The 26,403-nt window shown below is 40.4% G+C and overlaps 1 protein-coding gene across 3 annotated transcripts; it reads right to left on the reverse strand.

Moving 5' to 3' along the window:
• On the reverse strand, positions 1–26,298 carry abhd12 (abhydrolase domain containing 12, lysophospholipase). Of its 3 annotated transcripts, XM_079567867.1 has the most exons (14): positions 26,187–26,298; positions 25,917–25,988; positions 23,358–23,472; positions 16,610–16,731; positions 15,308–15,413; positions 14,043–14,162; positions 12,552–12,703; positions 9,831–9,960; positions 9,618–9,655; positions 8,348–8,427; positions 8,183–8,265; positions 6,266–6,344; positions 6,065–6,192; positions 1–137 (listed from the first exon to the last, which is right to left on the reverse strand). In XM_079567867.1, exons 3-14 carry the CDS (start codon positions 23,468–23,470, stop codon positions 104–106), a joined length of 1,185 nt encoding a protein of 394 aa, XP_079423993.1. In that variant the 5' UTR covers positions 23,471–23,472; positions 25,917–25,988; positions 26,187–26,298; the 3' UTR covers positions 1–103. The 3 variants fall into 3 exon arrangements, with proteins under 3 accessions (XP_079423993.1, XP_079423994.1, XP_079423992.1); XM_079567868.1 differs by lacking the exons at positions 25,917–25,988; positions 26,187–26,298 and having other exon boundaries at positions 12,552–12,597; positions 12,673–12,703; positions 23,358–23,701; XM_079567866.1 differs by lacking the exons at positions 25,917–25,988; positions 26,187–26,298 and having other exon boundaries at positions 23,358–23,707.
• Between the last annotated feature and the right edge of the window lie 105 nt (positions 26,299–26,403).

The raw sequence follows: 26,403 nt of genomic DNA on the forward strand, positions 1-26,403 counted from the left end.
CGTCACTTCAGACAGCAGCCAGCGCCGCAGAGAAACTCCAAAAGGAAAAACAAAAAATGGAAATAAATGTGAGTATAAACTTGAGGGGAATGAGGATCCGGGGTCAGTGAGCCGGGAGAGACGTCTCCAGGAAGTTACTGCAACGAGAAACACAAAGCACGGCGTCAGAAAGAGCGGAAAGAGCAGAAAGAGCAGAAAGAGCAGAGACCTGGACAAACCAGCGTCCAGTTCAGAGACACCTCAATCAATCACATTTTATTTACAGAGCCCTTTACAACAGGCGACCAAAGTGCTTTACAGTAAAACCACATAAAATCCATTAAAAACATTGATACAAACAAACAATAGAACAGATCAAATGTACTAAAAGTGTCGCCGTGCTACTTAGTGTTAAAAGCCAGTCTGAATAAATACGTTTTGAGCAGTGGTGTAGTCTTCAATTTTCAAGTGGGTATACTGTATTTTTTAGCAGGCGTGGGGGATAGCCAATTACATGCGCTGAAAAAAATAGCCCGTCACATACTATTACTAATATCAAATGTATCAGAGAATTAAATAGATTATAAACCAAACTGTGAATATAAATGTCATTGAAATAACAAGCAATAGACCTGTAGGAATGTTCTAGAAATTCAAAGGCTGTAGCGAGACTATAAGGCTGTGGGACTGAAGCCTAAATGAAAACTTCAATGAATAAATCCCAGTCTGCTTTCACCAACCCCTCCACCGGTCAACCACCGGGCTCTCGCGCCTGCAAACTCCCCCACACACAGAACCATGCGCGCTGCTTCTGGAGAACCACTCTTTTAGGACATTTTTTTTTATGAACAGGAGCGCGCGTGGCTCGGTCAGCGCTGTGGGCGTGGCTCGGTCAGCGCTGTGGGCGGGGCACATCCACCTTTCAGTCTCTGTCAAGCGTCATCTTCAGTGTCTGAGAGTAAAACGCACACTTGGAACAGTCTACGGTCTTTCCCGTGGACTTCAGCGCTTTGTAATACAGATTGTTTCCCGCCTGCACCTGTCACTGCCTTTGCCCAAAACCGCTCTCACGCTGCTGCTGCAGGGGAGGGAGAGAAGCGTTCGGCATTGTGGACTCCCAGAGCGGGGATGAACAGGGAAAGTATCTATGAGCTGAGACGTACGCGACTCCTCCAGCCTCTATCATTATGAGCTATTCTTTTGTGCTCATGTGCACCGGAGCACAGCTGAGAGGGAACAGTCGGTCTGTTGGTAGGGACAGAGAAAAAGAGAGAGAGAGGGATGAGCCTGTGATCTCTTGTTTTCAGGGGAGGAAATAGTTTTTGGTGGAGTTTGTGCTGGTCTCCAAACGGACAGAAAACACAAAAATAACACTGCGCAAATGAGTGATACGTATCTTTTCCCACTTTGTAGTGGTTATACAGGAATTCTGCAGGCCTTCTAGTGGTAATACGGCGTATACCTGCGTATCACGTAGACTACACCACTGGTTTTGAGCCTGGATTTAAAAAGGCCAAAATCAGTGATGGTGCAAATCAGGGGCGGCTTGTTTCAGAGTCTGGGTCCAGTTACTGAAAAGGACTTATCACCCCAGTGCTCGTACTTGGTCCTGGGCACTTCTATCAGGAGCTGGTTTGACGACCTCAAGGATCTGCCCGAGTCACAAACAGTTAAAAGTTCAGACAAGTACGAAGGGGCAAGACCATTGAGGGCTTTAAAAACAAAAACAAGGATTTTAAAATCAACTCTAACAGAAACTGGAAGCCAATGCAGCGAAAAAGGGACTGGGCTGATGCGCTGACGTCTGGGTGTGTTTGTTAAAGAACGAGCGGCAGCATTTTGCACCAATTGATGAGGATTAAGACGGGACGGGGAAACTCCACAATAAAGGGCATTACAATAATCAAATTCTTGAACTGATAAAAGCGTGGATGGTTCGCTCCAGGTCTGAGCGGTTTAAAAAAGGCTTTACTTTAGTGAACCTCTTACCACCCGCCAAAACCAAATGCATTCTCTCCACTTTGCTATTGTCATCACTTTTTATTTCCCTTATGTGTTTTTGTCACTTTTTTATTACTTTTTTGCTGCTCTTTTGTCACTTTTTTGTTGGATTTGTGTCTTTTTTTGCTGGATTTTTGTCCCTTTTTTTTAGCTGAATTTTTGTCATTTTTTGCTGGACTTTTGTAATTTTTTGATGTTTTTTTTTGTCTTTTTCTGCTGGATTTTTGTCACTTTTTTGCTGGATTTTTGTCACTTTTTTGCTGGATTTTTGTCACTTTTTTGTTGGATTTTTGTCATTTTTTGCTGGATTTTTGTCATTTTTTTGTTGGATTTTTGTCTTTTTTTGCTGGATTTTTGTCTTTTTTTGCTGGATTTTTGTCACTTTTTTGCTGGATTTTTGTCACTTTTTTGCTGTATTTTTGTCACTTTTTTGCTGTATTTTTGTCACTTTTTTGTTGGATTTTTGTCTTTTTTTGCTGGATTTTTGTCATTTTTTTGTTGGATTTTTGTCATTTTTTTGCTGGATTTTTGTCACTTTTTTGTTGGATTTTTGTCTTTTTTTGCTGGATTTTTGTCATTTTTTTGTTGGATTTTTGTCATTTTTTTGCTGGATTTTTGTCACTTTTTTGTTGGATTTTTGTCTTTTTTTGCTGGATTTTTGTCATTTTTTTGTTGGATTTTTGTCATTTTTTTGCTGGATTTTTGTCACTTTTTTGTTGGATTTTTGTCTTTTTTTGCTGGATTTTTGTCATTTTTTTGTTGGATTTTTGTCATTTTTTTGCTGGATTTTTGTCACTTTTTTGTTGGATTTTTGTCATTTTTTTGCTGGATTTTTGTCATTTTTTTGTTGGATTTTTGTCACTTTTTTGCTGGCTTTTTGTCACTTTTTTGCTGGATTTTTGTCTTTTTTTGCTGGATTTTTGTCTTTTTTTGCTGGATTTTTGTCACTTTTTTGGCTGGATTTTTGTCACTTTTTTGCTGGATTTTTGTCACTTTTTTGCTGTATTTTTGTCACTTTTTTGTTAGATTTTTGTCATTTTTTTGCTGGATTTTTGTCATTTTTTTGTTGGATTTTTGTCATTTTTTTGCTGGATTTTTGTCACTTTTTTGTTGGATTTTTGTCTTTTTTTGCTGGATTTTTGTCACTTTTTTGTTGGATTTTTGTCATTTTTTTGCTGGATTTTTGTCTTTTTTGCTGGATTTTTGTCACTTTTTTGTTGGATTTTTGTCATTTTTTTGCTGGATTTTTGTCACTTTTTTGCTGGATTTTTGTCACTTTTTTGCTGGATTTTTGTCACTTTTTTGTTGGATTTTTGTCATTTTTTTGTTGGATTTTTGTCATTTTTTTGTTGGATTTTTGTCTTTTTTTTGCTGGATTTTTGTCACTTTTTTGTTGGATTTTTGTCTTTTTTTGCTGGATTTTTGTCACTTTTTTGCTGAATTTTTGTCATTTCTTTTGCTGGATTTTTGTCTTTTTTTGCTGGATTTTTGTCATTTTTTTGTTGGATTTTTGTCACTTTTTTGCTGGCTTTTTGTCACTTTTTTGCTGGATTTTTGTCTTTTTTTGCTGGATTTTTGTCTTTTTTTGCTGGATTTTTGTCACTTTTTTTGCTGGATTTTTGTCACTTTTTTGCTGGATTTTTGTCACTTTTTTGCTGGATTTTTGTCACTTTTTTGTTAGATTTTTGTCATTTTTTTGCTGGATTTTTGTCATTTTTTTGTTGGATTTTTGTCATTTTTTTGCTGGATTTTTGTCACTTTTTTGTTGGATTTTTGTCTTTTTTTGCTGGATTTTTGTCACTTTTTTGTTGGATTTTTGTCATTTTTTTGCTGGATTTTTGTCTTTTTTTGCTGGATTTTTGTCACTTTTTTGTTGGATTTTTGTCATTTTTTTGCTGGATTTTTGTCTTTTTTTGCTGGATTTTTGTCACTTTTTTGTTGGATTTTTGTCATTTTTTTGCTGGATTTTTGTCACTTTTTTGCTGGATTTTTGTCACTTTTTTGCTGGATTTTTGTCACTTTTTTGTTGGATTTTTGTCATTTTTTTGTTGGATTTTTGTCATTTTTTTGTTGGATTTTTGTCATTTTTTTGCTGGATTTTTGTCATTTTTTGCTGGATTTTTGTCACTTTTTTGCTGGATTTTTGTCATTTTTTGCTGGATTTTTGTCACTTTTTTGCTGGATTTTTGTCATTTTTTTGCTGATTTTTTGTCTTTTTTTGCTGGATTTTTGTCACTTTTTTGTCGCTCTTTGTCACTTTTTAGCGCTTTTTTGTTGTGTTTACATCCTCATTTTCTTCTCGTTTTTTATTGCTGTTTTGTAGAAGCTTTAGATTTGGAGAACAGGAGAAAACATGTTCAGGTGGGAGTTAAGAGGTTAAAACACACTGACCACACTGTCAATCTGTTTGACGACCCCGAGGTTTTTGACCATTGGTTTCAAATAAGAAGACAGAAAACCAAAGTCTGAAAAATTCGAGTCACCAAACAAAATGAAATCTGTTTTATCCTCGTTTAGGAAAATTCTGGTGTAACCACAGTTTTATGTCAGATATGCCGTCCATGAGACATTTACAGCATCATTCCTATTTGACCTGCTCGAGGCGAGACGCTGCCGGGGAACAGGGAAACAATCACATTCATAGACGTCATTCTGGAGTTTTGTTTGTCGATGACAAAAATATGAGGAAAAAATGTATTACAAGTTTTTAATGAGGAAAATCTAAATAAAGAAAATGCCGGGAGGAAAGGGGGAAAAAACCTCAAAGCCATGACTTGCCCAGGTCTAAATGAGGAAATAGAATTTCCCCCTTTCCTCTAAGTTGCCTCATATATATATATATATATTTTTTTGTTTTTTTTGTTGTTGTTTTAGTCACGCTCCACACTGTAAAGTAACTGTGCTCCTCAGGTCTTTGTTTGGTCCGTGCTCTATACATACGTCTCTGAAATCTGGAATAATTCGTTGTGTGTAAATAATATTGCATTGTTATTGCATTGGAGCTTTTGTAAATATATCTATGGTTTTTTCACTGCCCATGTTGCAGTTTTGAAAAATGTCTTAAAAATGTCTAGGGTATTTTACACGTCACATGCCTGTGATCATGTGAGACCCCCCCTCACACTCCTGTGATGTTTCTTACCCTGATGAAATACGCTTTTAAATAATAAACCCTTTCTGCCAGTTCAGCGTGCCTCAGCTCATCCTCTTTCTTTAACTTTGTTTTGCCCCCGAGTTTGAAGAGCTGTAAGTTTGTTTGCCATTTTCTTGTAGCAGATTCAGCAGGTGATCCAGTGAGCGCTCTGCCTCTTTTCTTATTCACCTTATTCCGGAGGCTCGCGTGGCGCCGCCATGAACTGTGCCCGCCCCTTTTCTCCTATCAGTTAACATGGAAATCCAGATAAAATCAGTCACTACATGAAAACAAAGCCGTTTTCAGGCAGAGAAACGCTGCAGTGGTGACTGGTTGGTGCAAATGAACTTTAGACATTTTACACAAATCAATCGACTAAACATCAGATTTGAGATTTCTCCACTGAATGAACGGGCTTCGCTCGACCGGAAGTGTCTGTACAACGGAAGAGACAAGGCAAAAAGAGGCAACAGATAGATCAAATTCTGATTGGCTGATGTCAGCTCACCAGAGGTGTTTAAGACACTTTTTGAGTTGGAAATTACAGTTACACCTCAACAAAACCAATATAAGTGACTCAACTGTACTTTATATAAATAAATTAGAAATTAACTACACAAATAAGACATTTTAGACTATTTTTTTCTTCATTTGGCCAGAGCCGGCAGAGAAGGACCTGCTGGCACCGCACTGAACGTTTCCAAAAGCTTTTATTCTTCGTTCACCTTCAGCTCAAAACTCCCAAACTCCCAGAACAATGTTTTTGTAGGTTTGAGCAGCTTCTGAAACGCCTCGAATCCAGATTTATCCCACAAATATAATCTCACCAGCAGCTTCTCCAATACCTCTCAGCCTCCTCCTCCTCCTCCTTCTTCTTTCTCATCTGTTCTACGTCAGGTGGAGGTTTCTCTCCACGAGGGCCCGGGGTCGGATGTTGTTAAAGAGTGGTACCTGAGGATGTGTCCCAGCTCCGGGCTCCTGTAGATGAACTTGTGTTTGTAGGACAGAGACGAGTCGAAGGGAACGAACTGCACTTTGTGACCGCTCAGACTGTGGGAGCGAGACGCCGCGTGGTACAGCTGCACACAAGAGGGTTCAGGCCCGTCACACCTAAGCTGAATGAAAACGTCAAACTCTGGCTCAGGGTCAGACCTTCTTTCCGAGGTGGAACGGCACCACGGCGTCGTCTTCTGCGTGGAGGATCAGCACCGGGCACGAGATGTGGTTCACACTGAAAAAACAAACACGTTTAGCACAGTTATTCTCCTGAAACATAAATAAAATAACACTGAAAGTCCTTTTATCTAAGCACATCCTTCTGAATATCGTCTCCGCTTTTGGACGCCTTTACAAGACAGTCATGTGACCTCATTCGTCTGTGCTGAGAGAGGAGACGCCGGACTTTGGGACAGTTTTTGTTTCATGTGGAAAAGCGGCTATGTTAACCTCTTACCACCCGCCTAAACCAAATGCCTTCTGTCCTCTTTGGCTATTATACAGGCCTGTGTAGCACCTCATTTGAAAGCTAAGACCCACAAAACTGATCTTTTTCCTCGCGTTGTTGCTGTGTTGTGTCACCTTTTGTATGTTTTTTCTTTCTTTCTTTTTTTATATTTTTGTCACATTTTTGTTGAGTTTTTGTTGAATTTTTGTCACTTTTTGGTTGAATTTTTGTCACTTTTTGGTTGAATTTTTGTCACATTTTTGTTGAATTTTTGTCACTTTTTTGTTGAATTTTTGTCATTTTTTTGTTGAATTTTTGTCACTCTTTGGTTGAGTTTTTGTCACATTTTTGTTGAATTTTTGTCACTTTTTGGTTGAATTTTTGTCACATTTTTGTTGAATTTTTGTCACTTTTTTGTTGAATTTTTGTCATTTTTTTGTTGAATTTTTGTCACATTTTTGTTGAATTTTTGTCATTTTTTTGTTGAATTTTTGTCATTTTTTTGTTGAATTTTTGTCACTTTTTTGTTGAATTTTTGTCATTTTTTTGTAGAATTTTTGTCACATTTTTGTTTAATTTTTGTCACTTTTTGGTTGAATTTTTGTCACATTTTTGTTTAATTTTTGTTTAATTTTTGTTGAAATTTTGTCACATTTTTGTTGAATTTTGTCACATTTTGGTTGAGTTTTTGTCACATTTTTGTTGAATTTTTGTCACATTTTTGTTGAATTTTTGTCACATTTTTGTCACATTTTTGTTGAATTTTTGTCACTCTTTGGTTGAGTTTTTGTCACATTTTTGTTGAGTTTTTGTCACATTTTTGTTGAATTTTTGTCACATTTTTGTTGAGTTTTTGTCACATTTTTGTTGAATTTTTGTCACATTTTTGTTGAATTTTTGTCACATTTTTGTTGAGTTTTTGTCACATTTTTGTTGAATTTTTGTCACATTTTTGTTGAATTTTTGTCACATTTTTGTTCAATTTTTGTCACATTTTTGTTCAATTTTTGTCACATTTTTGTTGAATTTTTGTCACATTTTTGTTCAATTTTTGTCACATTTTTGTTGAATTTTTGTCACTCTTTGGTTGAGTTCTTGTCACATCTTTGTCGCATTTTTGTTGCGTTTACATCCTTGTTTTCTTCTCATTTGTTGTGTCTGTTTTGTGCTTTTGTCCCAAAAAGCTTTTTGATTGGGGTAAAGCCAAACTGGAGAAAATGGGATCCGTTCAGGTGGGAGTTAAGGGGTTAAACACAAACAAAAGCAATTCATCTGGAGGTTTTTGTGACTGAAGCAGATTCTCCTTTTAACCAGTAGAGGGCGCCACACACCAGCGCTCAGAGTGTCTACTACGACTACTACTACTCACAGGTGGGGAGAGAAACCAAATTATTTACTTAAGTAAGAGTAACATTACTTTGGAAGAATTTTACTCAAGTACAAGCAAAAAGTAGTGGCCCAAACAAATAAATCCTCCTCCTCCTCAGAAAGAGTACTAATATTCCTCCTCCTCCTCCTCCCAATACTCCCAATACTCCCAATACTCCCAATACTCCCAATACTCCCAATACTCCCAATACTCCAATACTCCCCCCCCTCCTCCTCAGAAAGAGTAAAGTTCGTACTTTTCGTCGCTGGCGAAGTAAATGTCGTTGGCTGAAATGGCGTCCAAGAAAAACCAGTCGAAACACGGCAGGAAGCGATAAACCTGGAACACAGTGAACACGTTACACTCAGCAGAAGGCCACGTACAGACCAGGACGCGCTGACTGAAACACTGGCTCTGGTACCATGGAGAACGGGTGGCTCTTGGCCTCCTCTCTGATGTTGGTGAACGGAGACTCCAGGATCAGAGCGTCCGGAGGAGAACCTACAACACAACAACATCAGTTATAAACCAAATGACACTTTTGAAGTAATACAACTGTAATTGGGGAAAGCTCTGTGAGAGGAGTATGCGGGATATTCCATATTTTGGGTCCTCTGTATAGAACATTGAACTGGGAGTGTCTGGAGCGAGCAAAAGGTGCTCTGATTAGATTGCTGCTGCGAGTAGGAAATCTATGAAAATCATTGTTAAAGGAAAACATTTTATTGAGGTGCTGTGGCCGTAGCCTTTTAAAGGGGGGGTATAATGCAAAATCAACTTTTCAAGCTTTACATCATGTTATTCTGTCATTCCCTCATTAAAAACATGCCTGAAGTGTTGCCTTGGCACATTCACGTATTTCTGAGTAATCTGTATAAACTCTGATGGCGGCCATTTTAGGGATAGGTTTGCCTGAGTCCTCCTAGGAACGCCCCCACCTCCTGGAGACGCCTCCGAGCTTTCGTCACCAGCCGAGTAACCAACCACTGCTCCTCAGCAGTAGCCTGATAAACCACACCCACCTTCTTTCTGCACGAAAGACAGTGGGTCTGGCCACGCACGGTAGACAAGTTGTTGATTGGCGGCTAAGGCCGAACCAATCACGACCGTCCCAGAGAAATGAGAAGGTTACGTCACTCGCTGCACCTCTATGTTTTTAGTTCAATTAACGTTAACATCAGCCAAAACTAACCATTGGATGAAGTAGTCAAGGATTTTGCCTCGCGTTCTCCGCGTGAGTTTATATTCACTTCATATTTGTTTAATTGGACACAGCTGTCGTCACGTCCGCTAATCGCTAATTGGTTTATTTCACTGACAATCTGTGCGCGTTAGGCCCGCCCCTTCAAACTGCTCCATGACCAGACTAACTCCCTGCATGGAATGGACAGGGAAGAGTATGGCAGAGCCAGGCAACCTCAGCAGAACCCCCTCCCCACTGATGCCACAGACAGCGTGTGGAGGGGGCGTGTCGGAAAGGGTCAGAGGTTCTTAAAGAGACAGAGGCCTATTTCAAGACATTCACTACAGCCATTTTGAGAGAGACATTTTATACAAGGCAGTTATTCTAATTTACGGCATGTACAGACCAACAGAAGGTTTGCTCATCATTGTGGTGAGATATAGACTGGTGCTATGGGACTGAAAAAAGCATAACACCCCCTCTTTAACTGAACCAGCAGGAGACGTACCTCGGTCACACAGGCGTCTCACCACATTCGTGGCCACTCTGTAAAGACACAAGGTGGAGTTAACGACGAGGAAACTTGTCAAATAATCCACAAACAAAACTCTGCTGGGTTCATTTAAGAATCACGACAGGAGCCACACATCAAAACAAATGTATGCACAAAGAAATCTGCCCTGCACAAGCTGCTGACCCCCCACTCACCACCCCCACTCACCCGGTGCCCAGGGAGTGGCCCCACACGTACAGCGGCGTTTTGTCGAGCCGGACTTTGAGCCAGTCGTAAATGAACAGAGCGTCTGAGGTCATGGTCAGCTCTGAGGGCGAGCCGTCAGAATCGCCCCAACCTGCAACAGCACAGACACAGCAGATAAACTATCCATGGGTTTCGAGTCAGGGAAAACTCCCCAGGGCTGAGTCTCCGTCCACATTATTCCCTATAGACTCTGCATCGCATTATATCGTAGAAATTTCCCGTTTTAAAAAGTAGTAACATCGAAAGGCACTACACGGGTTAATATAGACCACAGTCAGAGAGGAAAAGAACAGACAGAGACAAGTCTTTATTAGGGCCGATATTATGGCCGATATTACGGCTGATGTTAGGTATAAAGTGATAAAGACTTCCCGTTTTCAGCCCCGGAAAGAGTTCAGAGCTTTAAAATGAGCCCCTCCACAACTTCCTCGGCCTCAGGAGAGAAACATTGTGTTGAAAATTGTTTGTTCACCTATTTTACATATTTTATGGTATAAACTTTTGAGTATAATTTCTGAACTTTAGTGAAACCTTTGGATCAAATTAAACATTACGCGTTTCCTGTCGGGCAGATGCAACTCGAAAATGTGAAAATCTCTGCAAATATTTAACCAATTAACACGACACAAAAAGCGTTGTGATGCTGAGCGGCCGTCCACTCTGCGGCAGAACACGCCCATATCAGTGTAAAGCTTTAGTGAAAGATGCACCATGAGAAGACGTGTCCCCCACGCCCTCACATCACAGTGGGAAAAACACACAGAGACGCTATGAACTCTGAACATCTGTGGACAGATGTCAACGCTCACAGGGAGAAGCTGTGAAATAATGGTGGGACATGCATTTAAATGACGCTGGTTTAAACAAAAGACTTAAAAATGCTTCTGCCATTTGCGCTTTTCAAAATGTTTTAATCAATGTCAGACTGATTTAAACATTTTAGAAACTTCTTAATGAATTTACTCAGGTTAAAAGGTCACAGTTCGTTATAATGACCATTCATAAATCAAGGTATCTGCAGAGTTGGACAAGTCAAATTTAAGACTTTTTAATACCTTTTAAGACCACAAAATCTCAAAAATTAGACCCGTCTTTGAACGTGCGATATATAAATGGACTGTAAAGAAAATCACTGTCACAAAAATCCAAGTGTCAAACTGTTGTTTTTGATTTCACAGTGGGATGAACAAATGTAAGAACTTAATTTTTCACATTTAACAACCATTCAAGTTTTAACCTTATCCCATGATAAGAATATTGAGATTGAATATTTACTCAAAATTATCGACTGAATGAAAGAAAACAACAGATATTTAGTTTTTGTATTTAAAATGCTTTGTAATACTTGAGCTGGTAAACACTCACTGTTTCTAAAAATAAAAGCAGCTTTTTCACTCGTTTGCACAGAACAAAACACTGTCAACTTTACAACTAATTAACTATCATAATTATTTTAATGATATTATTATTAGGCCAGAATCTGGATATTTACAGTGAAGGATTATCTCCACGTTGTTTCATATTGGACGTGTCTTTCACCGACAGCAGCATTACGGATCCATCAGCGACACCTCGGTCATGTTCTGGATTCCTAAACTCTGCTGACTTCAGTCGTTTTTCTGGGCGGATAAAGCCCTGAAGGAGAGTCCTTCTGCCTCGACTATCCCTGAGTTTACGTTGTTTGTGGAGGATAAAGCTCTGAAGGAGAGTCCTTCTGCCTCGCTCGACTATCGCTGAGTTTACGTTGTTTGTGGCAGCGGCCAGTGCGTCAGTGTCGCTTCGCCCTCTCGGCACCGGGCGGCTCCTCATCGCTGCTTCTGTGCATTTATTTGTCTACTTTATAAACTCAATTGGATTTTTGTCATTTTTTGCTGGATTTTTGTCCCTTTTTTGCTGGATTTTTGTCCTTTTTTGCTGGATTTTTGTCATTTTTTTGCTGAATTTGTGTCTTTTTTTGCTGGGTTTTTGTCACTTTTTTGCTGGATTTTTGTCACTTTTTTGCTGGATTTTTGTCCTTTTTGCTGGATTTTTGTCATTTTTTTCTGCTGAATTTTTGTCACTTTTTTGCTGGATTTTTGTCACTTTTTTGCTGGATTTTTGTCCTTTTTTGCTGGATTTTTGTCTTTTTTTTGCTGGATATTTGTCACTTTTTTGCTGGATATTTGTCACTTTTTTGCTGGATATTTGTCACTTTTTTGCTGGATTTTTGTCACTTTTTTGCTGGATTTTTGTCCTTTTTTGCTGGATTTGTGTCACTTTTTTTGCTAAATTGTGCGCAAATAATTGGGTCGTTGAACGTTAATTTTCAAGACCAGTTTACCCTGGATTTAAGACCAAATAGGCAGAATTTTAGACTTTTTAAGACTTTTTAAGACCCCGCGGATACCCTGATAACCCTTGCCTTATAAATGTAATAGTTTGTGTAATATTGTATCACAGATGTATCGGGATACTTATTGAATCGTGACAAAAGTCCCAGCTCTAATAAAAGTTCTGATTAACTGGCTCTTATTGTTTCCATTCAAACTAAAATAGCTCCCGATCGTCCAGTGCCAGTGAAGTGTTCGTGAGCGACGCTGCTGTGGAATATTTCATCCCCAAACTGAGAGAAGATCGTTTGTACGAACACGCCAGAATAAAAGCAGCCGTTTTCATAGCGAGTGTTCAGAACAAAACTCTCACCTCTGTAGTCGAAGGCCATGACGTGGAAGCCCAGCGCGCTGAGGACCTGAAAGAGGACAGCAGTGAGAGCGGCGCCCGCAGGACGACAGAGGAACTGCGGCGTATTTAAAACAGGCTTTACCTTATAGAGCTGCACGCGGTGGTCGCCCCCTCTGCACAAACACAGGGAAAACTGATTAAATACAGATTATCACAACAGAACGAGGATTAAGAGCGGACTCTGGACCTGGACTAATCCTGGACTAAACTAGAAACAAATGAAGAATAATACTTTGTCACAGTTTTAGTCAAAGTCATTGTGTTGTGACTAAAGTAGTGCAGGCTTTATACAGGCAGCAGGAAGTCACATGTAATGCTTTTTAATGACATTTTTTAATGCCCAAATTCTATATTTTAACCTCTTACCACCCGCCAAAACCAAATGCATTCTCTCCTCTTTGCCATTGTCGTCACTTTTTATTTCCCTTATGTGTTTTTGTCACTTTTTTTATGGCACTTTTGTTACTTTTTTGATGCATTTTTGTCACATTTTTTGCTGGATTTTTGTAATTTCTTTGCTGGATTTTTGTAATTTTTTGTTGGATTTTTGTCTTTTTTTTGCTGGATTTTTGTCACTTTTTTGCTGGATTTTTGTCACTTTTTTGCTGGATTTTTGTCACTTTTTTGCTGGATTTTAGTCATTTTTTGCTGGATTTTTGTCCCTTTTTTGTTGGATTTTTGTCACTTTTTTGCTGGATTTTGGTCACTTTTTTGCTGGATTTTGTGTCACTTTTTTGATGCATTTTTGTCACATTTTTTGCTGGATTTTGGTCACTTTTTTCCTGGATTTTTGTAATTTCTTTGCTGGATTTTTGTCTTTTTTTGCTGGATTTTTGTCCCTTTTTTGCTGGATTTTTGTCATTTTTTTGCTGGATTTTTGTCCCTTTTTTGCTGGATTTTTGTCCCTTTTTTGCTGGATTTTTGCCATTTTTTTGCTGGATTTTTGTCATTTTTTTGCTGGATTTTTGTCACTTTTTTGCTGGATTTTTGTCTTTTTTTGCTGGATTTTTGTCACTTTTTTGCTGGATTTTTGTCTTTTTTTGCTGGATTTTTGTCACTTTTTTGCTGGATTTTTGTCACTTTTTTGCTGGATTTTTGTCACTTTTTTGCTGGATTTTTGCCATTTTTGTCAATTTACATCCTCATTTTCTTCTTGTTTTTTGTCGCCATTTTGAAAAACAGGAGAAAACATGTTCAGGTGGGAGTTAAGAGGTTAATGCCACACTGCACTTTTTCATCTGTTAAGATTTGCAAACATTTCATACATGTTGAAGACCGCCGTTTAGGTATTAACTTATACAGTAAAAATGATGAGCATGATAATAATACATTTAGATTTAATGCCAGTTTAAATCCAATTGAATGACTTTTCAGGCCTTGATTAGTTTACTGACTTGTATATGTTTAATGCCTCGTGGAAACCCTGCAGTAGAAGTAGCAGCAGTACTTTACCTGGTCCCTGCGTTTCCGTGGAGATATAAAATGACAGACTGTGCAGACTTCAGCGAGGACTCGAACCAGTGACCGTCTTTGTGCTGAGCGTCTCTCCACATGTGAGCGGGAACCGTGTGCCTGAACAACACACATAAACACATTCATCACCACATCAGCAGAGTCAGGCAGAGGTACTTTTCAAAGTGGCTCGTTCAGCCAAAGGACGCCACAAACGAAACCCTATTATCCAACATGTTCTAAAATTAAAGACTTTTTAACCCCTTAACCCCCACCTGAACCGAGCACATTTTCTCCAGTTTGGCTTTACCCCAGTCCAAAAGCTTCTGGAAAAAAGCTGTGAAAATAGCGACAAAACTGAGACGAAAACAATGATGGAAATGTGACAAAAAAGTGGGAAAACATAGACAAAAAAGTGACGAAAAATTGATGAAAAAGTGGCAAAAATGTCACAAGAAATTGACAAAAAATAGACGAAAAAATGACAAAAATGTGACAAAAAAAATGACAAAAATGTGACAAAAAATGACAAAAATGTGACAAAAAAATGACAAAAATGTGACAAAAAATGACAAAAATGTGACAAAAAAATGACAAAAATGTGACAAAAAATGACAAAAATGTGACAAAAATTAAATAAATAAAAAGGATGAAAAAAATGACAAACATTTGACAAAAAATGCCAAAAATGTGATAAAAAATGTACAAAAAAATGACAAAAAATGACAAAAAAGTTACAAAAATGAGTTGAATACCCAACAAAAAATACTAAGGAAAAAAAAAAAAAACTGATGACGTGAGGAAAAAGATCCTCTCGGTTCAGGCGGGAGTTAAGAGGTTAATTTTTATAAATTCATTGCAAAGATTTTAACGAGTTAATTTTTACTATTTACGATTTTACCATCCCCACGTCTGTGATGAGAATCTAAAAATCTTATTAGACAAAATAAAATCACACAGTGACTCCAGGCATAAGGAGAACCCGTGTGAACGAGTGAGAAAAGTATAAAGTGTGTGTGAGGGTTTTACAGCCTTAAAACATATAGAATAATTGTAAAAAATAAAGCTGAAACTTCGCAGATTTCATTTATTGCGGGTTATTTTTAGAACGTAACCCCCGCGATAAACGAGGGGCCGCTGTAATTGCGATAAATTAATCACAGACCTGCAGTGAACTTGATTAAAACACTTTAATCGAGTCCCACCACTATTTAAAATACATTACAATATAGCAAAGGTTTGCCTTGGTCTTTTCTGGGACTCACCAGACGCCGACTCTGAATCCTGGCTCTGGCTCCAGGTAAAAGTTGTGTGTGTGATTCAAGCCCTGGTCCAGGGGCCGTTTGAGGTCGATGAAGTACGGCACGCGGACTGAAAACAGAGAGGCGTCAGAAACTGGTGTAACCCAGCGTTACACCAAAAAACGGGATTAAAAATATAAATATTGATATCACTGATTAAAAAACCCTCATTTCATAATAAGAATAAATATTGAACCCACGCGAGCTGGGAAACCCTGTGTCCCATGTGTGATGTAGCATGGTGAGTGCCATTCATTGTGTATGGCGGCTAGTTAGCATGCTAATCTCCGTTAGCTTTTTCACTACGAAAATGCACTTTTTAGGAGGTAAAAACCATAATCCAAAGTCTCAATTCATTTTATACGAAATACTATTTGAAGGTTTATGCAAATTCACTGGTGTAAGGTTGTAAAATGCAGCTTTCTGTGCAAAATTGTTTATTTAGCACAGGCTAATTACCCCAGTGGTGCTAATGTGGGTTAGCCACTGTAAAAAATAGTAGGGTCGGTGCTGGTACCTGCATTGTTTTTTATGTTTATATGTTATTTACAAAGAGAAATGTTTATTTTTATGCACCTCTTAAACCCCACCTGAACCACATTTGGCTTTACCCAAATCTTAAACTTCTTGGAAAAAGATAGTCAAGATGGCGACAAAAACTAAAAGAAAACGAGGAGGAAAACGCAACAAAAACGCATTAAAAAAAAAAGACAACCCCCCCCCAAAAAAACGCACAATAATAAAGGAACAAAAGAGAAGCAAAAAAGCCACAAAAAGACAACAGAAGAGTGGCAAAATGTGACAAAAACGCAATAAAAAGTGACAAAACTTCGATGAAAAAAGCGACAACAACTCAACAATGCAAGGAAAAAGATTTGTGTAGATCTGAGGTCTGAGCTTTCAAATGAGGCTCTACACTGGCTCCAGTCCAGGAGCTTGTAGATTTGGGTAAAGCCGGACGGGAGAAAATGCACTTGGCTGAGTTAGAGGTTAAGGGTTAGCCTTCAAGTGCTATTTTTGAGCTTAAAGTGAACTTAATCTTAATGTAGTAGGGGAGGGCAGGGAGGGCAGGGAGCGCGTCTTATACTCCGGAGCAACTAATGGGATTTTTTTCTTCTTTTTTTAAATTCAATTATATGATTTTGCCACTAGAGGGCGCTGCAGGCTAATGGAGCAGCAGGGGATTTATCTGACCGGGCCGGTTATCCCTTCAGTCCATCCTCCACTTGCTACACTGGACTAAACTCAGAGTAAACCCGGACTGACCGAAGTTGAGGAAGACCAGTTTGGCCTGGATGGAGGGGCAGAGTTTGACGATGACCGGGATGAAGACGTAGAGCAGCATCAGCGCGAGGAAGAGTTTCCGCAGCCGCCACCACACGCTGCGCCTGAGAAACACACACAGGGTTAAACATTAAACAAATAAAAAGGTCACATGCTCGAATGTTTGGTTAGACGGATTTGGCTCTGATCACAGCACGTTTGTTTCAATAACATCTGACACGTCCAAAGATCAAATGCTCATTTTTCACCAAGATCTTGTGTCACGATCTGGACTCTCCTTTTGCTCCCTGATCCACTCTTACACAATGTGAGCCCGATGAACCCTGGAATACGCCTGGAACAACCTGGTCATTCAGGATGATCAGGTCGTCAGCTGATCCAGAGCCGGCGCTGGCCCTTCTGGGGCCCCAAGCAAAAATCCACACGGGGGCCCTACAGTACATGTCCCATGGCCATTGAACAAAGAGCGAATCCATTTAGGGTCAAAAACAGCTCCACTGTGCAGCAGCGCAGGGCGGAAGGGGAACACTTCTATAAATGTTAAAGACTTCCCCCACTCACTTCCGTCAATAACCTTTAGGAGTTACTGCGCGGACGTTTTGCTCCTCGTATCATTACGCCTCACAATATAGTCCCCCTTTTTATTTGCTTATAAAATCGACACGTTACATTTCTGTGTAAATATACTTTGCATGAAAACACTTCACGTAACTTTATTTAAATAGGGAACACGTGGAAGAGCTTGGTAGCTTCTATCGTGAGCTTTTTTGGAGCTATGTGACATGTGGGAGAGGCTGCGTATGTGCTCCGTTTGCCTGACAGAGCGCACGGACAAAGGCCAGACGAGGATATATTAACTCGGCTAAAGTGAGGTAAGAGCATATCTCAGTATGTAAAAACGGTGGCCTATTCCTTTAAATGCCCTTTGATTTATAAACTTTGACTTTGAACTTTCTATTCACACATTTTAAGGTGAACATATTACTTATCATAATTACTCAGAGGCAGAGCCTTTAGCTCCAAGCTCCTGTTTTATGGAATAAACTCCCAGCCCCCGTTAAAGAAGCAGACACAGTCCCTACATTTAAGACTAGGCTCAAAACGTACCTCTGAGAATGAGCTTATAATCAGGTCAGTTTGGTGAAGCTCTGACTCACAGCCTGAAGTAAAGCTGCCTCAGGAGAAACACTGCTGTGGGAAGTACGGTCCACTGAGCGCTGTCCTCTTCTTCTTACTGCAGACTTTGTCTTATTATGATACAATAGTTAATTTATCTGTAGTCTGTTCATCACTATTCACATGGTGTCTCTAGGGCTGAAACAACTAATCGATTAATCGACAACTAATCGATTACTAAAATAGTTGGCAACTACTTCAGTAATCGATTAATCGTTTTCTAGCAAACGCAGACAAAAATAGAGCAAAAAAGACATAACAATTATGTATTTTGGATGAAAACCTACTTTGTTTTTAAAGTTAGGGTCTGTAGTGTTTTGTACATTATAAATTTCATAAATATCTGTCTTTGTCTCGTCCAATCAGAAAGCAGAATTAGCACAAAGAGCCTCCTACAAACGTTTACTTTAAGTTTACTCCATCAACATGTCTTCAAGCGGCGCCACTTTAGCTTTATGTGATTAAAAAAAAATGAAGAAATACAATTTCCATGCACCTTTCACAGCCAAGCAACTAATCGATTAATCGTAAAAATAATCGGTAGATTAATCGATTACCGAAATAATCGTTAGTTGCAGCCCTAGGTGTCTCCTGTCCCCCCCCTCGGGAGTGCCTGTCTAGATCGAACGGAGGAACTTGGGTGAACGGAGGAACCTGCATTCTGGAATCTGAGGACTGGACGGTCTGTGATCTTGGCCCGTCTGCTGAGGGATCCTTCGGCCCTGGGTCTCTATAGCCTGTCCGTCCATGGGAGTGGATCTCTCCTTCTGTGGTTCTCCCCAAGGTTTCTCTTTTGTCCTGCCGGGTTTTTGAGTTTTTCCTCGCCGTGCTGGAGAGTCTAAGGACGGGGGACGCCCACGCCGCTCGTCGCTACCTCCTATTGGACATTATATTTGCCTGGATTCACCTGAACTTTACATTGTCATACTTATTGCTCTGCCTTATTGCCTTAATGTTTGGTGCAGCTGTGAGGCGACTTCTGTTGTGATATTGGGCTGTACAAAACCATTAAACTTAAACTTAAACTCGAATCGTGACAAAAGCGCATCGTCCCAGCCCTAGTATTTAAAATATTTCATGTTGCAGACATTTGCATAGAATTTCGGAAGCAAAAGAGATGGAGACTTATTTTTTGATTTGGAGTCTGTTGATTTTTGTCTTTCAAACGAGCTCCCTCTGAAGTGCCTACGAAACATGAATTTGTGAAATACACGTTTAGAAGCATCACATACAGGTTTATAGCTGAGACACATTTAAACATGTGGCCAAAAATATCGGCGGTGCAAATCAGCATCGGGTATTTGAGAGATAAAAAAGAAATGACATGAATCTAAAACATGAGCCTCTTCATATCGGTATCTGACCCAAACATCCACATCGGGCTGGACTCTGAACTACAGGATTAGCGGCTTGTTCACACGGTAAGACAAGCTGCTGTGGTTGTCGTCGCAGCAGAGGGACAGTGGTATGGGAGGTCAGGTGAAATCGGAGAAGGAACCGTCTCCGTTACTGAATCTGTGCTGAATTATTGACACGACAGACCCACTTCGCCGGCTTCAGTTCTGCTTTGTGCTTTTCTCTGGAGGAAGTGAAAACGCAGAGTCAGCGGCTGGACTCTTGACTGATCTTTCACCTTCAACCCAGGCGCAGGCAAAGGCGCCCATGATCTCAGAGGAAACACGCGGCTCCTTCAAACCCGGTGTAAAGGTTTTAAACTACCCCCCATTTCAGGCTACCCCCCGGTAATTTTAAATCAGTTTCAAGCTACCCCCCTGATTTCAGATTACCCCCCCTGTCAACTGCTTTCTTCATCCATAAGATACCTTACAGGAACCGCGGTTGGAGCCGTAACCTTAAGGATAGTGGAGTTTACGAACTAAAGCTAACCTTACCTTAGCCCTAAACTTAAGGATAGTGGAGTTTATGAACTAAAGCTAACCTTACCTTAGCCCTAAACTTAAGGATAGTGGAGTTTATGAACTAAAGCTAACCTTACCTTAGCCCTAAACTTAAGGATAGTGGAGTTTACGAACTAAAGCTAACCTTACCTTAGCCCTAACCTTAAGGATAGCGGAGTTTACGAACTAAAGCTAACCTTACCTTAGCCCTAAACTTAAGGATAGTGGAGTTTACGAACTAAAGCTAACCTTACCTTAGCCCTAACCTTAAGGATAGTGGAGTTTACGAACTAAAGCTAACCTTACCTTAGCCCTAACCTTAAGGATAGCGGAGTTTACGAACTAAAGCTAACCTTACATTAGCCCTAAACTTAAGGATAGTGGAGTTTACGAACTAAAGCTAACCTTACCTTAGCCCTAACCTTAAGGATAGCGGAGTTTACGAACTAAAGCTAACCTTACCTTAGCCCTAACCTTAAGGATAGTGGAGTTTACGAACTAAAGCTAACCTTACCTTAGCCCTAACCTTAAGGATAGTGGAGTTTACGAACTAAAGCTAACCCTACCTTAGCCCAAACCTTAAGGATAGCGGAGTTTACGAACTAAAGCTAACCTTACCTTAGCCCTAACCTTAAGGATAGTGGAGTTTACGAACTAAAGCTAACCTTACCTTAGCCCTAAACTTAAGGATAGTTGAGTTTACGAACTAAAGCTAACCTTACCTTAGCCCTAACCTTAGGATAGTGGAGTTTACGAACTAAAGCTAACCTTACCTTAGCCCTAAACTTAAGGATAGTGGAGTTTACGAACTAAAGCTAACCTTACCTTAGCCCTAACCTTAAGGATAGTGGAGTTTACGAACTAAAGCTAACCGTACCTTAGCCCAAACCTTAAGGATAGTGGAGTTTACGAACTAAAGCTAACCTTACCTTAGCCCTAAACTTAAGGAGTGGAGCTTCTGTGCATTTATTTGTCTACTTTTTAAACTAAATTGTGCGCAAATAATTGGGTCGTTGAACGCTAATTTTTAAGACCAGTTTACCATGGATTTAAGACCAAATAGGTCGAATTTTAGACTTTTAAAGACTTTTTAAGACCCTGTGAAATGCGATTAAAATGTAGTATCTAAACGGAAATGAAGGCAGCGGCAAATGATTTTCCAGGGCAGGTCTCTCCAGGGAAGTTTCTATGTTAAAACTGTACTTTAAATTAATTTGATTATTGTCAGACTCCCAGTAAACTGGATGCACATGCTTTCTTGTTTAGCTCATTGATACAAAGAACTGGAAAGGAATATGATCATGTGTTATCTACGGGTCACTCGCTGAACTGCACAAACAAGGAGATAGTGGTGCTTGTGTTGCTTTGTCAGTTTGTGCTTCGTTACGTTTAACCTCTTCCCCTCACCATAACCGAGCACATGTTCTACAGTTATTATCCAAGCGTTACACAAAACTTCTTAGAAAAAAAGCATCAAAATCGCCTTTTCTTCCACATGTGACTGAAACAAAAGCAACATAAAACAGACTCTCAGTCGTCCAGAAGCTCCTGATAAAAGTTTATGAACTTTGTGCAGCCTCGAGTGCATTCTCTGCACAGTCCAGTCAGGAGCTGCAGGCACTGAGGCCAGGGGCGCATCAGAGGAGGGGGCTCAGTGGGCAGGGCAAAACCAAAAAATCTAATTCTGTCCCACAGCACAAGATGTCAGTATTTAATATACATTGATTTCAAACTTGGTGAGGAGTAAAACCACTAGATCTATTACAATTATTGAAAAGAAAAGAAAGAAAAAGGCCAGTTATAGTTTATTGTGATTAAATATAACGGCCACATTATATTTATTCACAATAAACTACCGCCCCTGGATCTCGCGAATGGTCGGTGCCTTTGTGGCTCTACAGCAGGGGTAGGCAACGTCAGGCCCGGGGGCCAAAACTGGCCCTCCATCATCAAACTCTGGCCCTCGAGATGATTTTGAGAAATATTATGACTCAAATCAGAGATCAAGTGCCTGTTAAAGTACTCTATAAATGTGAAAAATACTGTCAAATCATTAAAATGTCTTGGCAGCGCACCCGTTTAGGCCACAATCTGAAAAGAATAATCATCTATAAGGAAGAAATGACTTAAATCTACTTGAATTAAGAGATTAAATCTAAAGTTTGAGTAGATTTGGTCTGGCCTTAGAGCAGATAAAACCTATTCTTGCCAATGGAACAAGCACGAGTTTTTTCTGAATTCAGATTGTTTTGTATAATTTCAAGTGAATTTTTTTTTTTTTTTCAATTAAAATTAAAAAACAAAAAAAAATTCCAGTGGGATTTCTATTTGTTCCATTGGCATTAGCATTTTTATGTGATCTTAGATTTGTTAAACCGACACAAATGTAACATTAAAAAACTTTATTCAAGCGATTTTAAGTCATTAATCTAATTTAAGATGGACATTTTTCCACTGTATATGATGTACTACACTGGCATATGTAGAAAGTGATGCTTTACTTCAATTACTTCAATTGCTTCATTGGAGGGTCCGGCCCTTGGTCTTTTGACGATGAAGAAAGCTGGCCCTCTACCGAGCAAACTGGCCGACCCCTGCTCTACAGGATCAAGACTGAACATTTCGGGTCTGGGTCTCTGACTAGTTGGCCCCCACTGGGTAAACAAAGGAGAGTAAAACAAAGAAGTGAAGTTTGTTCCAGGTGTGGGCCATGTCTGGGCCAGGTGTGGGCCATGTCTGGGCCAGGTGTGGGCCATGTCTGGGCCAGGTGTGGGCCATGTCTGGGCCAGGTGTGGGCCATGTCTGGGCCAGGTGTGGGCCATGTCTGGGCCAGGTGTGGGCCATGTCTGGGCCAGGTGTGGGCCATGTCTGGGCCAGGTGTGGGCCATGTCTGGGCCAGGTGTGGGCCAGGTGTGGGCCAGGCGCCGGGCTGTGGCTGTGTTAATGAGGCGAGAGGTGGATGGACTGGTTTTACAGACACTCGGACAGGTCTGAGTGTGACTGAGACTAGGGTTTAGTTCTAATAATATCCCTGGACTAGCTCTGGTTTACCTTCAATCAATCAGTCAACCTTTATTTGTATGACGCTTTACAACGAGGAGATGCCAATCCATTTGAAAACAAACATTAATGCATTTTCTCCAGTTCAGCTTTAGCCAAATCCATAAGGTCCCAGCCTACAGGCCAGTGTAACGCCTCATTAGAAAGACCTACAAAACTCATCTAAAAGTAGCTTTTTCCTCGCGTTGTCGTCACTTTATTGACATTTTTTGCATTTTCGTCACACATTTTTGACACTTTTTCCAAGAAGCTCTTAGATTTGAGTAAAGCCGAACATGGAGAAAACTTGCTCGGTAAAAGCGGGGGTGAAGCGGTTGAATAAAGCCTCGGCTTTAAACTCGGCTCCCAGAAAAGAGCCACAAATCCCATCATGAGCACTTTGGCCGGTATAGCGCCCGGGTCTATAAGCGGTTCTGTCCCGGTCCCAGGGGATTATAGGGCTCACCTGCGCTGCACTTGCTCCCTCATTCTCATTGGTTACCTCTGACTTCACCTTTGTCCTGATTGGACCTGCGCGTGCTCCGTTTATCTGGGCCGAACCCGTTCTGGATCTTTGGTTTCGGCGTGTGTGGAGAGTTGAGTGTCCGCTCTCTCACCTCCTGAAGGTCTTCCCCATGGCGCTGCGCTGGTCCCCCGCTCCTGCCGCCGCCTCTCCTCGCGTCTCTCCCCGCGGCTCTTCCTCCGTCAGCGACGCGTTCCGCTTCCGCATCCCTGAAACACACACACAGCGGCGGCGGATCAGGCGCGGATCAGGCGCGGACCGGGAGCGGACTCTGGGGGGGCCTGGCCTTGTACCGGGAGGAGAGACCGCGCTGTCACGGGCCGGGGCTGTTCCGGTGTGTCTGTCCCGAGTCCCGCAGAGAAACAGCTGATCCAAACAACCCCCGCGCGGGCCAATCGCGGCTCAGCGCCCGCACCACGTGACCCGACGCGTTCACGGAGTCCGCGGAGAGTGGGGAACGCGAGCTTCGAAGTGACCACGAGAGGAGCGGAGATGAAATGAGAGAAGAGCAGATGGAGGAGAGAGATACCGAGCGGCACGGCCAGAGAAACCGGACAAACGGGAGCAGCAGGACAGAGGCGGCACGGGGCGGAACCAAGTCACGTGATTCTCTTTGTTTGATTGTTTGAATCAGAGCTAAGTTGGCCACATGTCTCTATTCTGGTTGTGCTGCACAGCCGTTTAACCTCTTAACTCCCGCCTGAACCGAAAGGATCTTTTTCCTCACGTCATCAGATTTTTTCCCATCCTTTTTTTGTTGGGTATTCAACTCACTTTTGTAACTTTTTGGTCATTTTTTGTGTAATTTTTTGTATCACATTTTTTTTATTTTTTTTTATTTTTTTTTGTCAATTTTTGGTCATTTTTTGGTCAGATTTTTATCATCTTTTTGTATTTTTTTGTAACATTTTGTCAATTTTTTGTCTTTTTTTGTTAATTTTTTATCATTTTTTGTCACATTTTTGTAATTTTTTGTGTCAAATTTTTGCCTCCTTTTCATCAATTTTTCATCACTTTTTTTTGTCAATGTTTTCTAACTTTTTTCTCACATTTCCATCATTGTTTTCGTCTCAGTTTTGTTGCTATTTTCACAGCTTTTTTCCAGAAGCTTTTGGATTGGGGTAAAGCCAAACTGGAGAAAATGTGCTCGGTTCAGGTGGGAGTTAAGGGGTTAAACAAATTAAGTCAGTATTTCATTACTCGAGTAAAAATAATAATAATGCATTGCTTTGATTTAGCGCTTTTCTGGACACTCAAAGACGCTTTACAGCTGCATTATTCATTCACTTCATACTTGGTGGTGGTAAGATACTACTGTAGCCACAGCTGCCCTGGGGTAGACTGACGGAAGCGAGGCTGTCAATCTGTGCCATCAGCCCCTCTGACCAAACCACTCACTCACTACATTCATCCAGGCTTCCTGGTGTCCATAGACTCTAAAATGAAGAATGGACTTATTGTGGCCGCCGGAAATGGCGGCGGGATCCGGAAGTTCCTGAGTACTATGGAAATGACATTGAAACATTTTGTTTTATAGGGTATTATGCAAAATCAACTTTTTCAAGCTTTACATCATGTTATTATATCACTCCCTCATTAAAAACATGCCTGAAGTGTTGCCTTGGCACATTCACGTATTTTTGAGTAATCTGCAAAAACTCTGATGGCGGCCATTTTAGGGATAGGTTTGCCTGAGTCCTCCTAGGAACGCCCCCACCTCCTGGAGACGCCTCCGAGCTTTCGTCACCAGCCGAGTAACCAACCACTGCTCCTCAGCAGAACCCCCTCCCCACTGATGCCACAGACAGCGTGTGGAGGGGGCGTGTCTGAAAGGCTCAGAGGTTCTTAAAGAGACAGAGGCCTATTTCAAGACATTCACTACAGCCATTTTGAGAGAGACATTTTATACAAGGCAGTTATTCTAATTTACTGCATTTATCATTGTAGTGTGCTATAGACTGGTGCTATGGGACTGAAAAAAGCAGAATACCCGTCTTTAAGCTGCTTTTTCATCACTTTTTCTTACATTTTTTTCGTTGCTGTTTCATCATCTGTTTTGTTGCGTTTTTGTCTATATTTTGACACTTCTTTCAAGAAGCTTGTAGATTTGGGTAAAGCCGATCTGGAGAAAATTTGCTCGGCTCAAGCGGGGGTTAAGAGGTTAAGTCACAAGACTTCATTTTGACGCTTTGTTGCTTCATAATGATTTTTTTGTAATAATTTTTGTTATAATTGTTTTTTTTATTTGAAGATCTTAGCATTGTCACATTATTTAAGATAAGATAAGATGATACTTTTTTATTGATCTCACAGATGGAGATTATTTCTTATTAGCAATGTCACAACTGAAACATCAGCTGGGGTGTCTGTAGGAGCTACTTTAGTGCAGATGCTCTTCCCAGAATGTGAGAAAAAAACAATAATCAATCCCAAATACATCTATGGAGAAATCTCGACGTGCAATTTGGACATTTCTTTGGTATAAGGTGAAACTTTACATGAAAATAAGAGCGTTTAGCTGCAGTTTTTCATTTTTCAGTTAGTGACACTTTCTTTTAAGGAGATAAACATAAGAATAAACGTGACAAGCACAAAATCCGGAATCAAACAATGACTTTCGGCGAAACCTGACACTTCAAAGTTTCATATTTACCATTTTCCGACAACTAGGCGTGAACTTTCCAGGGAATCGAAGCAGCAGAGCCAACAAAGGAGGCAGATTACACTGATAAACAAGAATAAAGGTCATAAAAGCAGATTAATAGCGTGATAGACTCGATACTGCGCCGAGCCCGAGCTACAGCAGTTTATTTCCAGCACTCGGAAGTCAAAGGAATGCGGTACAAGTCAAATGAAAGGCTAAAAAAACCACAATAAAACTGCACTTTTCTGCCTTGGACGTGGATATAAAATAAACCCTCACCTCTGACCGCCGTTTCAGCTCATTTTATCACGTCTTTTTTCAATTAATATCGTACAAAAGTCGAAAGTTTTTGGTGGTGTTTGGGTGACATTTGACCTAATGCGGAAGTTGTAACGTCACGTGACCGCCTACGTCATCACAACACAGTTTCCCCGCGAAGAGGCGCAGCACGAAAAACAGGAGCCGGTGTTTTTTCTGCCCAAAAAAGCGACTAAAA

Source organism: Gobius niger, assembly GCF_951799975.1.
Source record: "Gobius niger genome assembly, chromosome: 12".
Taxonomy (NCBI): Eukaryota; Metazoa; Chordata; class Actinopteri; order Gobiiformes; family Gobiidae; genus Gobius; species Gobius niger.

What these genes read in the sequence shown, in the direction of transcription:
- abhd12 (XM_079567867.1), bottom strand. Translation starts at nt 23,470, where the DNA reads ATGCGGAAGCGGAACGCGTCGCTGACGGAGGAAGAGCCGCGGGGAGAG. An exon ending in CATGGCCTTCGACTACAGAG is followed by an intron (nt 9,961 to 12,551) that starts GTGAGAGTTTTG and finishes GTGCTGTTGCAG; the next exon opens with GTTGGGGCGATTCTGACGGC. An exon ending in CGTTCCACCTCGGAAAGAAG is followed by an intron (nt 6,193 to 6,265) that starts GTCTGACCCTGA and finishes TCTTGTGTGCAG; the next exon opens with CTGTACCACGCGGCGTCTCG.